Source organism: Ictalurus furcatus, chromosome 28, assembly GCF_023375685.1.
Source record: "Ictalurus furcatus strain D&B chromosome 28, Billie_1.0, whole genome shotgun sequence".
Lineage (NCBI taxonomy): Eukaryota > Metazoa > Chordata > Actinopteri > Siluriformes > Ictaluridae > Ictalurus > Ictalurus furcatus.
The window spans coordinates 11,616,316-11,632,113 of NC_071282.1; the positions used below are offsets into that span (position 1 = coordinate 11,616,316).

A 15,798-nucleotide genomic window follows, 5' to 3' on the forward strand; every position below is an offset into this window, starting at 1 on the left:
CATGGATGTAAAGACTGTTTAATTGAGGAGTTACTGCAGCCTTCCTGTCAGCTAGAGCCAGTCTTGCCAGTCTCCTCTGACATCTCTCATCAACACGGCATTTTTGCCTGCTGCTCGCTGGATGTTCAAAGAATGACGAATATTAAAAAAACATTGTCTGGTAAAAAGTGTAGTGAGTTGTACGTGACAATCTTAGGAGATCAGAAGTTTCTGAAATACTCAAACCAGCCTGTCTCGCACAATTTTTTTTGTTAAAATGCTTCCCAGTGAGAAGTAATATAAATATTGTGATATCTTATTATCATGATACCAAAATGTAATATCAGCAGTCACCCTATACACACACACACACACACACACACACACACACACTTGCTTATACGAGGATATATTAGCACCTGGCTTAACGTTTTCAGCCACATATCCGCACCTGGTTTCCTCACTCGCACACTGTTGGGATTCTGGTATATAGTATTACACTGAGGGAGGCTGCTGTCTGTTTCGGTAGCTGTTTCACCTCCTCATTTATTCAACATCTCTTTTGTCTACACGCACAGAATCGAATACATGAGTTCTGAGTCTCTCATTTAGTGAGACAGCATTTCTCTGAGAGAGAGAAGAGGATGCCTAGAGTAGGAGACGGAGAGCGTGACACTAGAATGGAGATTAATTGCTTGTGTTTTAATATTGATATGCAGTCATGTGAAAACATAAGTGCACCCCATGGAAATTTTTGGCAAACATTTGATCCTCTTTGAAACAGTGCCTATTCATAAAGTTGATGCACTCCATCAGTTGACATTTTGTAGTAATTTTCGCAATTTAAATCAACAAAAACAGTTCAGTCACATGGAAAAAAGTAAGTAGACCCCTACATTTATCACACCTTCAAATCCATAAAATTAGAATCAGGTGTTGAAGATTGGGTGCCAGTGATTAGAACCTGCTTAGGGAGTGCAGGAGGAACCTGTCTTATTTATACCCCTCTCATATCTAGTATCTGGTGTTCCCTTTGTTATTGTGGTGTGTGGTGTCATCATGCAAGATATAAAGAGTTCTATAAGGCCTTCAGAAAAAAAGCTTGTGTATGCCTAGGAGTCTGGCAAGGGATTTAAAAAAGATCAAGCCTGGTGGACAATTATGCAAAGACGCCTACAAGTTATTTCTGCTAAATGGGACAATACTGACTTCTGAGGCAAAGGGTATACCTACTTTTCCACAGAAGAATATCATATCTATTAATATTTCTGCTGAATAAATGATTGAAAAAAAAATTCCTTGTGGATTTGTTCAAGTATATCAACTTTATTAATAGGCACTGTTTCAAAGATGATCAAATGTTTGCTTGTTCAAATATGTCCAAAAAACCAACCATTTCCATGGGGTGTACTTATTTTTTCACATGGCTTACAACTTTTTCCAGCTGATTTTATTTTTCAATTGCAGTATCCACTGCTATAGCCCACTGATGTTGCAGCAGCCCCCCCCCCCCCAAAAAAAACAACAGCTGCCAGGACGTTTTGTTTATGTGCATGGTGCTGACTGTGTGTTTTTGTTTTTTCCTCTCTCTGTCTCAGTTCTTCAGGAACGACCAAGGTGATTTCTTCATTGGCTGCCTCTTCCTTACAGAAATCAGCACACCTTTTGTTTCGCTGGGCAAAATCCTGATTCAGGTAACACACGCACTCACCGTTACTAAAAGCAAGTTTTTGATGACAGGCTTGCAGTTTTGCTGATCTCTGGGAACTGTCAATCGTTAGCTCTCACCGAGGTTGCTATGATGATCGTTCACTCTCAAAGTGTTTTCTGCTCAGCAGCTTTCCAGAATGCTGTTTCTGCAGGTCAGCCTGGAAAAGGTGCTGTCTGTCAGGTCTTTTCCTGAAACCTATGTAAAAACTTGTGTGTAAGCCAAAGCAGAAATAAGACAAAGAATTAAGCACTTTCTCTTCTTCCACATCTCTGTCTTCCATGGTCTACTGCTGTCAATTTCTTCTCTCTCTAATTTACTCCTTTTCCTTGTTTCCCATATTGGCTGTCTGTCTTCATTTTTTTTTACTTTCTTATCTCTGTCCAGTGTGTTTTTATAACCTTGGTTTTGTGTTGAAGTGAACGTTTCTGCTAAATAGTCAAGGAACACCCATCTACACAATCTACACACTGTGGCTCTGATTGGTATTTTCTTTTAAGCCAGTTCTTCAGGTGTGTTGCTGTATGACTTCACATAGTGTTTCTATGGACAATATTTTTGGCCTTTACCATGTGCTACAATGTATACAGCAAACAAATGTGAATATTGTGATTTTTGCATTAGGAATAACATGATATGCCTATACTCTAATATTTTACAGTAAGAGCAATAGTCCAACAGTTATCGATTAGCAAAATAATCATTAGTTGCAGCCCCTATTATGCACTCAATACTCGGTCGGGGCTCCTTTTGCATGAATTACTGCATCAATGCGGCATGGCATGGAGGCAATCAGCATGTGGCACTGCTGTGGTGTTCTGGAAGCCCAGGTTGCTTTGATAGCGGCCTTCAGCTCTTCTGTATTGTTGGGTCTGGTGTCTCTCATAGATTCTCTATGGGGTTCAGGTCAGGCGAGGTGGCTGGACAATCAAGCACAGTAATACCATGGTCAGCAAACCAGTTACTAGTAGTTTTGGCACTGTGGGCAGGTGCAAAGTCCTGCTGGAAAAGGAAATCAGCATCTCCATAAAGCTTGTCAGCAGATAGAAGCATGAAGTGCTCTAAAATATCCTGGTAGATGCTGCATTGACTCTCGACATGAGAAAACACAGTGGACCATCACCATCAGATGACATGGCCCCCAAATCATCACTAACTGTGGAAACTTCACACTGGACTTCAAGCAACTTGATTCTGTTCCTCTCCACTCTTCCTCCAGACTCTGGAACCTTGATTTCCAAATGAAATGCAACATTTACTTCCATCTTCCCCATGATTGTGGTTGTGTGTACCGAACCAGACTGGGAGATTAAAGCCTCAGGAAACCTTTGCAGGTGTTTTGAGTTAATTAGCTGATTAGAGCTCTTCTCAGGTCGACATTTCTCTAATATAAATTCTTTATTCTAATATTTTGAGATACTGGGTTTTTGATTTCCATATAATCAAGGTTAAAACAAAAAAGGTGTAATGAATCTAGAATATATGAAAGTTCCACTTTTTTAATTAAATTGTGGGGAAAAAAATGAACTTTTCCACAATATTTACATTTTTGAGATTTTTTTCTCTTATTTTTCAAAAACCTATATTCATGAACACACAATGCCGTTTGTCTGCAATCTGTGAGACCAAAATCAATCCTAGTGTGAAAATGCACTTATGTTCTGTAATAATTATTGTAAATGTGCACAGATTTCCCCCTTTTCTTAATTTCTTAATTTCTTTTCCCCAAGTCCCCCTATTTGAATATTTCTCCTCTTTTTTTTGTCCACCCCCCTTTCCCCCTGTAGGTGGGACTGCAAGACTGCTGGCTGCACAAAGCGAACGGCCTCATGGTGCTGCTGAGCTTCTTCCTGTGCCGCATTGTACTCTTCCCCTACATGTACTGGGTGTATGGAGCACACTACGGCCTCCCTGTCTACACTGTGCCCCTGCACATCCCACTCTACGCTAACTTGGGCAACATGTGCATCCTCACGCCGCAACTCTACTGGTTCATCCTGCTCTGCCTAAAGGGCTACCGTCTTTACAGGCGTCAGCGCAACACCAACCACCAAGACTCGACTTCATCACCTCACGCCAAGGCAGAATAGAGTAAGGAGATCTGGTAATGGCACAGTGAGAACCAAGTGCTCAGATACTCCAGTACAGATTAGCATCAACTACACCTGCTTCTGCTGTTTAGTTATTCTATGAAAAGTCTACTAGTATTTCTCTGCACACACAAACACACACATGGCTGTTACAATCCTAATATGCTGTGATTAATTGGAGTACACTGCTGGGGTGAATTGGTTCTTTCTGCTGTGAGGGGATTTGTGTGGTCATACTGGTGCTCTGCCTCATGGTATTACTTAATGATGTATGGCAGGGAGGGGGACATGAGTGAAAAGAACTAAGGCGCTGTTGTGTCCTTTACTCTTTTAATTCTGCAGACTGAAAGACTGTTCACAATTTGGATTGAAATTCATATTTTTTCCCCTTCCCAACTGCAACTCAAAGGTATGAATGATGTTTAAACTATGAATAATCTCTACTTTTAAAATGTATTTTTGTACCAGTTTCAAAAACCTTTAAACATGACCTTTTTAGGCGCCATCCTCATTTTCCATTGCTAGGCCTTAACTGCTCCACCATTGCTCCTTTTTTTGTTAATGGCTGATCATATTTCTGTGTGTTTCACTATAAGACTACCTTATATGACCGCTTATAGTCTTCCTTAAAGAACCACTTAAGATTTTTATGTTGGTGTATATTGGTGGAATTGGAAGTCTTGAGGAAACTCAATTCCTCCAGTCCAGAAGGTGGCAGCAGTTTCAGGTCTCATGCTTACTAAGTGTTACAAAGCATAACACATTGTTATATGGTTGCATAGTTGCTATATTGTTTAGGTCACTTAACCACCACATCTCGGGGCAGCAGTTTAAGCAAAAACAATTTTCTCAAAATGGGATAATTTATTTATTTTACCCAATACTACTTAAAATTCTTCTCATGCTAAACATGAGTTTCACCTTCCAGAGGCGGTGTATTTAAGCTCTGGACAGTGTTTGTGTAGAAACCAGCCATTAGACAACAGAAAGAATAATTTAAATAAAGTAGTAGGTGACCAGGTTCCAATATGTTGATGTTTTTTAATATATAAATTAGTTTAGTAGTAGCAGGAACTCAAGCCTTCTTCCAAGAGCATTCTGCATTTCAAAAGATCAGTTGGATACAGTTTTTATTACTGAAATTTCTATATTCCTTATGTACCTTTAAAGTGCATGTTTTTTAACATACAAAAGGTACACATCATATAGGTCTAATACGAATGATTTAAGTGTGATTATTAGGTTTGTGTTAATCCTGCTTTTCCGCCTGTTAGATGAGAAATATCTCTGCATGTCACTGACTATCAATTCACTGGTCCTTTCTTACTTTAGGTTCTGTGATTTAGAGTTCATGCTTCCCATTTCCATCTTTATTTTCTCCACTGGCTTAGTTCTTGGACTCTATACAAACAGTTAAAAATTTTCCACTTTAAATCTAATGGATCAGTGGAGACATGTTTGCTTCTTTAGTTCTGCATTGGAGTTATGAATATGTTATGGAGGTAGCCATCTTGGACAACTTGAGGCACTACTGGTTAGCTACATTACACTTCTGGTGCAAAATTTAAAGATGTAAACATCAGACATGCAACATGTCAGTTGACTAGCGAAAATTCAGGGTAAATGCAAAATTGTCTCAAATTGATTATTTTAATGCCATTCAATAATTCTCCATTGGATTCCATACAGCTTTGGATTCAATTTAATCAGTTTGAAGATCTAGTTAGGCATATTAAACAAATAAGGTTACATCTATTAAAATAAGTGAACTGACTGACAAAAATTCAAGTGACTTGAGACACTTTCATATTGTTATTATTATTAGTAGTAGTAGTAGTAGTAGTATTGTTAATTTATCCAAGTCCTACTGTATTTGACCTTTACATTATCAGTGATTATATACCAAGTTTATATACTCTGGTCAAAACACCACATACATGTATTTTGGGAAATAATTATTTGATATATTTGAATAATGATACACATCAGATGTGTACAGTGAAATCTCTTACCCATTGCAGTACTTAAAGGTCATAACACATACATAGCCAGAATGTTATTATTCCTAATATAGATGGGCTTTCTAAGCGCATTATAGTAAGTCTTATGCTTAGTCTCGTATGAGGCTTTGTTTCTGCTCAGGGTTGGTAAAGACAATGTTAACTGGTATCTAAAGTAAACCTCTATAGATATGAAAGCTGAAACTGTGAACACACAAAGTTGAAATGGAAAACACCTGGAATGACACAACTGAGTCTTTTGGTTTGTATTTGTGCTTAGTTTTTTTGGTGGTTTCTCCTCCAACGTGGCTTGTGTTGTTATCTTTGCAGTTGGAGACCAAAGACTGACAGGCACTTTACTCGGCAATGTCTAATAAATACGACTTGCCACACTAGAAGTCTTTCAGTATATTAAGTGCTTTGTATACATTGATCTCTTTGTGCAGTGTTAGAAATGAGAAGAACTGGTTGAATTTTGCTTTTGTTTGAGGAAAATGTAGAAAATGTTAGTTATCTAGGTTATTTTCTGCTTTGGTTTTAACACATCTATGCCAGGCTGGACTCTTCACTTAGGGTGGTGCAGGAATCAGTATTAAGTTACTTGGGTTGAGGCAGGTTTCTTTTGTTGCAATTTGATTGGAGGCATTAAACAGGGTAAAGGTATGAGACAAGAGTCTGTATTGTCCAGCATCAAGATCCTGTGCCTTTTGTTTAATTCATGTGAGGTTCATACACAGCTCAGGACAGGTACTGTTCACTCATTGCAGCTGTGTCGGGTAAATTTAAAATATTTACTGTGGGCCATTTCACTCCCAAAACAAATATATTGCTTGTTCTGCTGGAGTCTGCCTAAGTTAAAACCTGAACATAATAGTTTTGCCAGTATGCATTTTTTTTTCCCTTTTTTTTTAAAGAAGTGAATATCAATATCACCCTTATGCTAAGTGTGTATTCTTTTGATGTGTTTTGTCATTAGATTTGTTTCCCCAAAAACAATTTCTTTTTTCGCTGTATGTAATAGTGCTTGATCAGCTCTGTAGCCAATGGATTAATGACTGAACTCATTAGCAATAACTGAAGGCATCCTGCTGTACTTGAACTACACTGTAACAAGTTCCCATTAGTTTATCTAACTCTCTGTCCATCCTTTTATCAAAAAGTCTATCCAACATTTATTGCAACTTCTTTAAACACTAAACACATTTGTTCATTGTTGTTCACATTCCTTCCTCAACAAGGAAGGAAAGACCTCATTCAATGACGACCATTATGCTTTGTTTGCATTTTGTTTCCTAATGTGAATTCATATCTTTTGTCACTTTAATTTTCTCAAAAAACACTCCCTGCCTCTTCTTATATTCATGTTGATTTTACAAATATATTTATATATCAGATTTATTATATAATGAGGCTTTGATTTTGTTTGTAGTGTAACCTTTTGAGAAATGTCTTGTTTGAAAGTAAATTGCATACAACTAACCTTCAGTTGAGAGAGGAATTTATTTTTTGAACCTTGTGAATTGGCACCAAGTAAATCAGAATTTGCTGAAATTGTGTGAGCTTCTTTTTTTGTGTGTGTGTAGATGATTACTAACACACACATGCAAACAAATCAAAAGTTCAGTATATCACAAGCGTCCAGAGAGTATACTGCAATGTTTTTGAAAAGCCCCAAATTCTGACAGGAAAGGCAGGAAAGAGTCTCTTAAATTGCAAAAGCTGGTGTAGCTGCAGGTTCTTTTTTTATTTATATTATTATTTATATTTATAATATTATTTATATTTATTTTTATTCTTCTGAAAAAAAGTGTAAAGTTGGGCTGTAATTATATTTTTAGTGACTGGCATTGGCTGGGCATTGAGTCATATCTCTACCTGTTTGGAAATTTATAGCGTCACAAAAAGATGACCGCACAACAACAACTTCCAGCAATAATACAAATGTTTATCCTTTCATAGGATGCTGCATAAATGTGTAACATATTGGGAAGTTGCTTAATAGTGAAACTTTGTTGGGTCCAGCTACAATTAAAGACAAAATTTGCATCCTCAATTTTTCTTTAAAATGCATGTTTATTTAAAACTAATTAAAGTTGCTTTTTTCTTAATTATAGAAATTAACATGGTTCTCACAATCCAATTGCAATTTACACACTTTGCGATGTTTAAGACTGCATTTCCCCTGTAAGGAAAAAAAAAAGTGCCTTAATTCCAAACCAGCAGTAGTGAGGAACTCGTGAAAAAGCACCTTGGATTCAGCAGAGCCAGACTGACCCCAGAGCATCTAAAATATTTGCAATATATACTGTACCTCTTGCAAACATTTGATATTATTTTGACTGAAATGGTCCCTTTTAGTCTACTCCCATTCCTTTACTATAATTTGATAAACTTCCTGATCCTGGTGTAAGTGTGAAAGTGAGGTCAGACCATTGTTTGTGATCATGACTGATGCATTTGCTGTAACAGCTCATCAGCCTTATTGTGTGGAAGAGAGAAACCAGAGGTGTTTGAGATGAGACCACAACAGATCAAAACCCACTTGTCCTTGTCAATTCGTACACATGTATCGACACTGTCGGAAAAGGCAGGGTCAAAGTTGCAAAGGAATGTAACTCTTTCATTCATGTATCTTTTAATCAGTGCTTTATCATGTTCAGGGTCATCGTAGGACCTCTGAGTGCAAGGTGAAGAATTCACACTGGGTGGGAGGCCAATCCATTGCAGGGCACATTGCACACACATTCACACACGTGCACAATTAAGGGGCAAACAGAAGAGGTGATTCAAATGACACATTTTGCTCTGTGTTAACAGCATCCACACAAACATGCAGTTTAAAAAAAATCACATGGGGACCTTGCCCAGGACCCTGGAGAATTCTGCATTTTCTACGTGACAACATTTAGGCCACACGTCAGAATCTTGATTTTGTCTTCCTTGAACCATTTTTGTGTGGAATTTGGATCATTGTCCCACTGGAAAACTCAACCATGATCCAGTTGTAGCATCATGGCATTGACAGACAGATATTCATTTCAAATCTGTCAGCTCATATTTCTAACAAAGTGAAACAGGAAGTCCTGGATAACCATTTAAGAGTTCCCAAACACTAATAATAACAGACATTATTGTTGAATTTTTATTATTTTAGTAAGATAAATCTACTTCAGTAAGACCTCAGAATTCTCTCATATATTTAGTCTGAGATTAAGCTAATTAACCACAAACATTTTTCAAACTTCTTTTAACCACAGGTTACATCCAGCCAATCCAAAGCCACTGTAAGGTTTCATATTTTATTTACTAGTTGTACAATTATAGACATAAACAGCTATGGGGCCAAACATTCATACTACACATCAATAAGCATTCATTGATAGGAATCATCACCATGATCCCTCTCGGCTTCAGGTTGTTTTTACCAGAGGAGTCCTCTGACTGCATGGAAAATTTGAGGAAAGGTGTTCGCTGGTTTGTGGATCACCTTTCAGCATTGAAAAGCCAAATGGACACTGGTACGTCAACACTGACACCTACAGGACACTCAGAAATTACATTACACACTTACCCAGGTCAGAAAACTGAATTGGTAAGTCGGTTCTCCACGAGAACAATTTCAAAATCATTTGACAAGCAAGTAACGCCTGCCAAAAAAATGTCTCATGTTCAAAGCCTGCTCTTGGTTATATAGGTTCTTGTTCAGAGTCCATCCGACTCTCGAAGCTCTGAAGCAATAGTTCATCTGAGGTAATACTCAATAGCAGCAGAGAAGGCAGCGAAACCACCACAGCCCAGAATCCCAGCTTTCAGGCCAGCTAGAGGATAATAAATAATTACAGTTACAACTGTTAAATATGAACAACTAGCCATGATTACAACCAGCTTTACATTGTGCAATTTCAGCGCATTTAAAATTATCACCACACTGTATGATTTGATGCCAATAAAATCCTGTATCATGTCTAAGGAATTATTTCCACGATGTGTGATTTTTGTCTACAACAGTAAAATCAGGGTCAAATAACGGTCAAGTTTTATAAAGGTGTGTGAATATTAACGACATGTATCCTACCTCTGAATCCAATCGCACCTCCAGTAATGCAGCCGCTGTACACTGCGTTCTTCCAGTCTGATTTACCGCGATGCTGTGACAGAAAAGTTATTCTTCAACCTTTTATCTACATACTATTGCATTTACATGTGTTCATTCGACAGAATAGTTCATGAGTTCACAAAATGCCTTACAGGCGAGTCAAAATATATAAATATATAATCAAAGGTTGTAGAGGGATTTTGGGCCACTCCTCCGTTTACATCCTTAAGTTTGTACACATGGATCATCAACTTTAATTCAGAACAGATTTTTAAGTTTTTAACAGGGTGCAAATGCTGAGATTGAAATGGACAATGTCTCTTATGTTGAACCACCCCCCCCCCCCATGCTGATAGATTTAAAACATTTTTAAATGCTACTCCTCAACAATATAATTTCTGGTGCCTGAAAATTTGTTTGCATTCATTTTAAAATTCCCTAGTGTCAACATTTTTGTCTTGTATGTTTTTAACAGAAAATATTTCTATTTCAAAAAGAAGTTCTTATGAAAATGATTCTAACTTTTGTTAGAAAGAAGGTAAGTTGTTTTAATTGAAAATCACTGAATAATGTTTATTTATTAAAATTATTTGTATGGTGTTAGTAAGTCTGGAGTTTACTGTAGTTGAGCATTGAAGGAGTAAGAATTGTGTTCAAGGGCCCAACAGGACTCATAGGCTCTTTGGCACTCACTTAAGGACTGTAACAACAGGCATCTTATTAACATGCATCAGGAAAACTACAGAGAACCAAAAGAAGGAGGGATCTTGCAGTCTGAGTATTTTTTTTTAGAGGTGAAGTAGAAGATAAGTAAAAATGTGACTAATGTCTAAAGCACAACAAAGTTGGTTATGTATGTACATATGCTTTGTGTCTCTGCATGAGAAAGGGCTATCAATGGGAAAACTTACTGATTCTATAATGCACTCTGTACATGAGAACATTGCACCAACAATAGCAAAGTTTTTAGCGTAGGACATTCCCCTCTGACCCATGTCTCTCAACACTTCTCTCGCTGTGGGGGTCTTCAGCGGGTCTTTAGGATCGAAACCAACATTGGTGTCAATGCCAGCTGTGAAGACTCCAAAAGCACCTCCTAACACAAAACCTGGCAGAGAAAAAGAAATTATACCATTAAACAAAACTGAATAGTCACAACATTTACAAATCAAAAATCATGAAGTTCTTCTCAGCTCTAGATATTTATTTGATTAATGTTTCACAGTCTTAATATTGGACTCACTCTGACTACACATCTAAGCATCCCAGCACTAACATACCTGAATCAACTATGTAGCTCATTTACTGTAGCCAACTTAGTGACTTTGCTGCTAGATTTGGTCTTTTTTTTTTTTTTTTTTTTTACATCCTTTTAGCAACTTTATTTAGTAAAAAAAAAAAAAAAGATAAAAAACTAGTGACAAATCTAGTGGCTCTTTATGCAGACATTACTGTCTGTCCTGCACTCTATATAGCTCACATCACAGCTGCTGGTTATATGAGCTGAAAGAGTTAGGTGCAGTTAATAACGGCTGACTGGGTTGGGATTGCATGAGCCTGCATTCCCAAACAGCAATCACACTCATTCCCAATGAACAATCACCATCGTTCCCAATGACCAATCACAGTCGTTCCCAATGAACAATCACCATCATTCCCAAGGACCAATCACAATCATTCCCAATGACCAATCACCATCATTCCCAATGACCAATCACCGATCAAGGTAATTCCCAATGGTCAATCACTATTGTTCCCAAAGACCAATCATGATCACCAACATTCCCAATGTGAACAACTTCATATCGATCTCTTCTTGGTGATGTTTACAAGTTATTGAGCTATTGCATCCTTAACCACTTCCTTTATGACTATTCCCTGACTTACTACCATCCTTATTTTTGTTCAGGATCTGGTCAGAATATGTAATGTCATGACCAAATACTTCTTTCTATAAGAATTAACTTATCAATTCTTTTCTATTCTATATATTCAGAAAATCTTCATACACTGTCACCTCTGGGACTATTATATGTCTTGCTCTTGGAGTTATCTTTGTTGGTCGACCACTCCTGGGGAGAGTAACAGTGGTCTTGAATTTCCTCCATTTGTACACAATCTGTCTGACTATTGACTGGAGGAGTCCAAACTCTTTAGAGATGGTTTTGTAACCCTTTACAGCCTGATGAGCTTCAACAACTCTTTTTCTGAGGTCCTCAGATATCTCCTTTGTTCATGCCATGATACACTTCCACAAACACGTATTGCGAAGACCAGACTTTGATAGATCCCTGTTCTTTAAATAAAACAGAGCACTAATCATAGAGGTTCACAGATATGTAATATTGGATCATTTTCCTTTATAAACAAATGACCAAGTATAATATTTTGTCTTGTTTGTTTTATTGTGCTCTCTTTGTGTACTGTTAGGACTCGTGGGAAAATCTGATGATGTTTTAGGTCATATTTATGCAGATATATATAGAACATTTTAAAGGGTTCACAAACTTTTCAACACGTCATGAATGATCATAACGATTAAATGAATATGAAAAATTAGACAATTACGTCATTTGACGACTTTAGAGCGACGTTTGAGTATGGATTTGCTACATTCCTTAGAAGAGTACACAACACTGAGCTTATTAAAGAGTTTTTATCATTTCAGTGTGTATGACAGCCCGCCATTATTCCGCTCCATTCATCAAGTCCAAGTCATGAAGATCAGCACTCAGACCATATGCACGACCCGTACGTGACTATTACTCCAAATATCAAACATTATAACTAATAAACTCCCATGTTTTGAGGTGTTGTGTTTATCTCAGTACCTCCGACACATGCTAGCGTTGCTTTAAAAGCGCAGCTCTCCATGCCGCGTTCAATCATCTTCTGCTCGTCCGTTTTGTGTGGGGTCGGTAAACCGCCCATAACGCCCGGATTCAGGTCTTTAATTTTTCTCTTATCACCGATGAGATGATCCAAGAGAACACTGTACTGTAGATGGGCATTTTCGGCTCCGGAAACTGCTGTGGACTGAACTGAAACGCTCGCTACTGAAGTATCGCTGCTCCTCACGGGCGCCGCCATGTTGGAGGTGTGCGTTTGACAGCCTGGTAAATCTATCGAGCAAAATATTTCTTGATTCGACTCAAACTCAAAAACAGTAACGATAAGTAAGCTCCTTCATGCAGTATATAACCATCAATAAATATATAATTCAAAGCACATACAAAAGATTATTGGCATATAATTTTATTGTCGTTTTAGAGCTTTTTAACGGACATACAATTCTGTGCAGCGGATTCAACACGATGAAGGTCGTCGCTGGATAGAAAATGGCCCCCTACCGGATATGTAATGAACTACATACAGTGGACTGGACAAGGTCATGACTCCAACCGCGGTAAAGTTGGTTTTATATTGCTCATTCGAGTTTCTCTCTTGTATTTCTCGAGAAATAAACACACAATAAGGATGAAATGTGTATTTTCTTACTCTGGAGTGGACAGACATCCAAGGACAACTGAAAAAATAAATAAATGAAATATATATATTTTATATTATTATTATTATTATTTTATTATTTATTTATTTTCTCCCGTTATTTAGTAATGGAGTCAGTAAGGGACCATCTAAAAAGTGCTTGACCTGGGCAACTGTATATGATTCTACCAAGATTATAGTCGTCTACTTTTATAGCATATATTTTATTAAAGGTTATTAATGATATACATTTTTAAATGAGTGATTACACATGTGAACGTATTGTGCCACATAAAAACCTTTAGAATGTTCTATATATTTGCATAAATATGACCTAAAACATCAATAGATTTTCACACGAGTCCTAAAAGTAGACAAAGAGAACCCAGTTAAACAAGTGAGACAAAAATATTATACTTCGTCATTTAAGATTCATAATGACCTTACGATATGTATTGCTTTATTCAAAAGCTGCAGTTCAAAGAAACCTCCTCAAGGCTAATGCTGCTGCTGCTGCTGCTGAGATGAAGGTCGAGGGGACCATGAAGAGGTGGCTCCAGCTGGCATCAGATCAAGAGTGTGGGCGCAAGAGAAGACTTTTGCAAAAGGAAGGTGTTTGGAGTGTTTTAATTGGGGTTTTTTTCTCTTTTTTCCTCTATTTGTTAATTTGTTAAAATGTTCATATTATAGTCTGTTTTTAATTGTTTATAAAAGTCCATGTTGTTTTTAAGTGCTTGAATTTGTGTGTGTGTGTTGGTAGCTGGGTGGGTATACAGTTGCGGTCTGAAGTTTACATACCCTTTACAGAATCTGCAAAATCTTAATACGCTTAACAAATTAAGAGAGATCGTAAAAATTCCATGTTGTGTTTTTTAGTTCTGTCCTGAATAAGCTATTTCACATGATAGATGTTTACATATAGTCAACAAGACAAGATAATGACTGAATTTATAAAAATTACCCTGTACAAAAGTTTACATACCGTTGATTTTTAATACTGTGTGTCGTTACCTGGATGATCAACGACTGTTTTTATGTTTTGTGATAGTTGTTCATGAGTCCCTTGTTTGTCCTGAGCAGTTAAACTGCCCACTGTTCGTCAGAAAAATCCTCCAGGTCCTGCACATTCTTTGCTTTTCCTGCATCTTCTGCATATTTGACCCCTTTCCAGAAGGCAATACAATACATTAAGAGCCAGGGGGGATGTAAACTTTTGAACAGGATGATTGGTGTAAATTATTATTTTGTCTTCTGGGAGACATGTAACTAAGATCTTTAAACAAAATAACAATTTACACCGATCATCCTGTTCAAAAGTTTACATCCCACTGGCTCTTAATGCCTTCTGGAGCATCAGTGAATGTTTGCACCTTTTGTAATAGCTTTGTACGAGTCCCTCAGTTGTCCTCAGTGTGAAAAGATGGATCTCGAACATCATATATTTTTGTTGGAAAGGGGTCAAATATGCAGAAGATGCTGCAAAAGCAAAGAATGTGCAGGACCTAGAGGATTTTTTTGAAGAACAGTGGGCAGTTTAACTGCTCAGGACAAACAAGGGACTCATGAACAACCATCACAAAACATAAAAAACAGTCATTGATCATCCAGGTAACAACACACAGTATAAAGAATCGAGCATATGTAAACTTTTGAACGGGGTCATTTTTATAAATTCAGCTATTATCTTGTCTTGTGGACTATATGTAAACATCTGTTATGCAAAATAGCTTATTCAGGACAGAACTAAATAAAAATATGGTATTTTTATGATCGATCTTATTTTGTTAAAAGTATTAAGATTTTGCATACCCCTTGCAAAATCTGCAAACTTCTGATCGCAACTGCATGTTCTCTGTATGTCTTTTCTTTACAAAATGTGAAGATTTGTTTGACTTATTTTGTTTTTTGTTTAAAATATTCATATTATATTCATCTTGTATGAATTCATATTCATATTGTTCGTATTGTATTTTTTAATTGTTTATAAAAGTTTTTAAGTGGTTGAATTTATTTGTGTGTGTTGGTGGCTGGATGTGTGTGCATATTTTGTTTTATTTTTAAATACACTGTAAATATATTTACTTGTTTTGTTTTTTTTAAAAAAGTGTGTTGTTAATAAATGTTCATATTGTAGTGTAATTGTTAATGTTTAATAAAAGCCCTTAATCTTATTAAATTGTTGAATTTGTGTTTCCCTGCTAAAATAAAGTACATTTAGCAGTTTCTGGGCCACATCTGGCCCGGTGACCAAACCGACTCTCAGCCAGATCTGTCTTACAGCATCTGCGCCAGACCCGAGCCACATAAAACAATATAACTCACTTTACAATGTGTGGGCCGGATCTGGGCCAGAGGAAACTGTGTGTCGGTTTTCAGTGTGTGGGCCAGTTTTGGGCCGGGGACCCAGGGGTATACTGGGCCAGAACTAAAGCAAGTATG

At 37.2% G+C, this 15,798-nt stretch overlaps 2 protein-coding genes across 3 annotated transcripts in view; one reads left to right on the forward strand and one right to left on the reverse strand.

Moving 5' to 3' along the window:
* Positions 1-7,458, forward strand: part of tlcd3a (TLC domain containing 3A) — a 33,060-nt gene extending 25,602 nt beyond the window's left edge. For both annotated transcript variants that reach the window (XM_053618109.1, XM_053618108.1), the window contains 2 exons: positions 1,578-1,673; positions 3,475-7,458. In XM_053618109.1, the coding sequence (XP_053474084.1) occupies positions 1,578-1,673; positions 3,475-3,777 (399 nt within the window). In that variant the 3' untranslated portion in view covers positions 3,778-7,458. The remainder of the gene's footprint in view (positions 1-1,577; positions 1,674-3,474) is intronic.
* A 1,604-nt stretch (positions 7,459-9,062) lies between these two features.
* Positions 9,063-13,002, reverse strand: timm22 (translocase of inner mitochondrial membrane 22 homolog (yeast)). The gene is made up of 4 exons (XM_053618110.1): positions 12,705-13,002; positions 10,785-10,981; positions 9,853-9,925; positions 9,063-9,595 (listed from the first exon to the last, which is right to left on the reverse strand). The coding sequence occupies exons 1-4, from the start codon at positions 12,961-12,963 to the stop codon at positions 9,519-9,521; spliced, it is 606 nt and encodes a 201-aa protein (XP_053474085.1). The 5' UTR covers positions 12,964-13,002; the 3' UTR covers positions 9,063-9,518.
* Between the last annotated feature and the right edge of the window lie 2,796 nt (positions 13,003-15,798).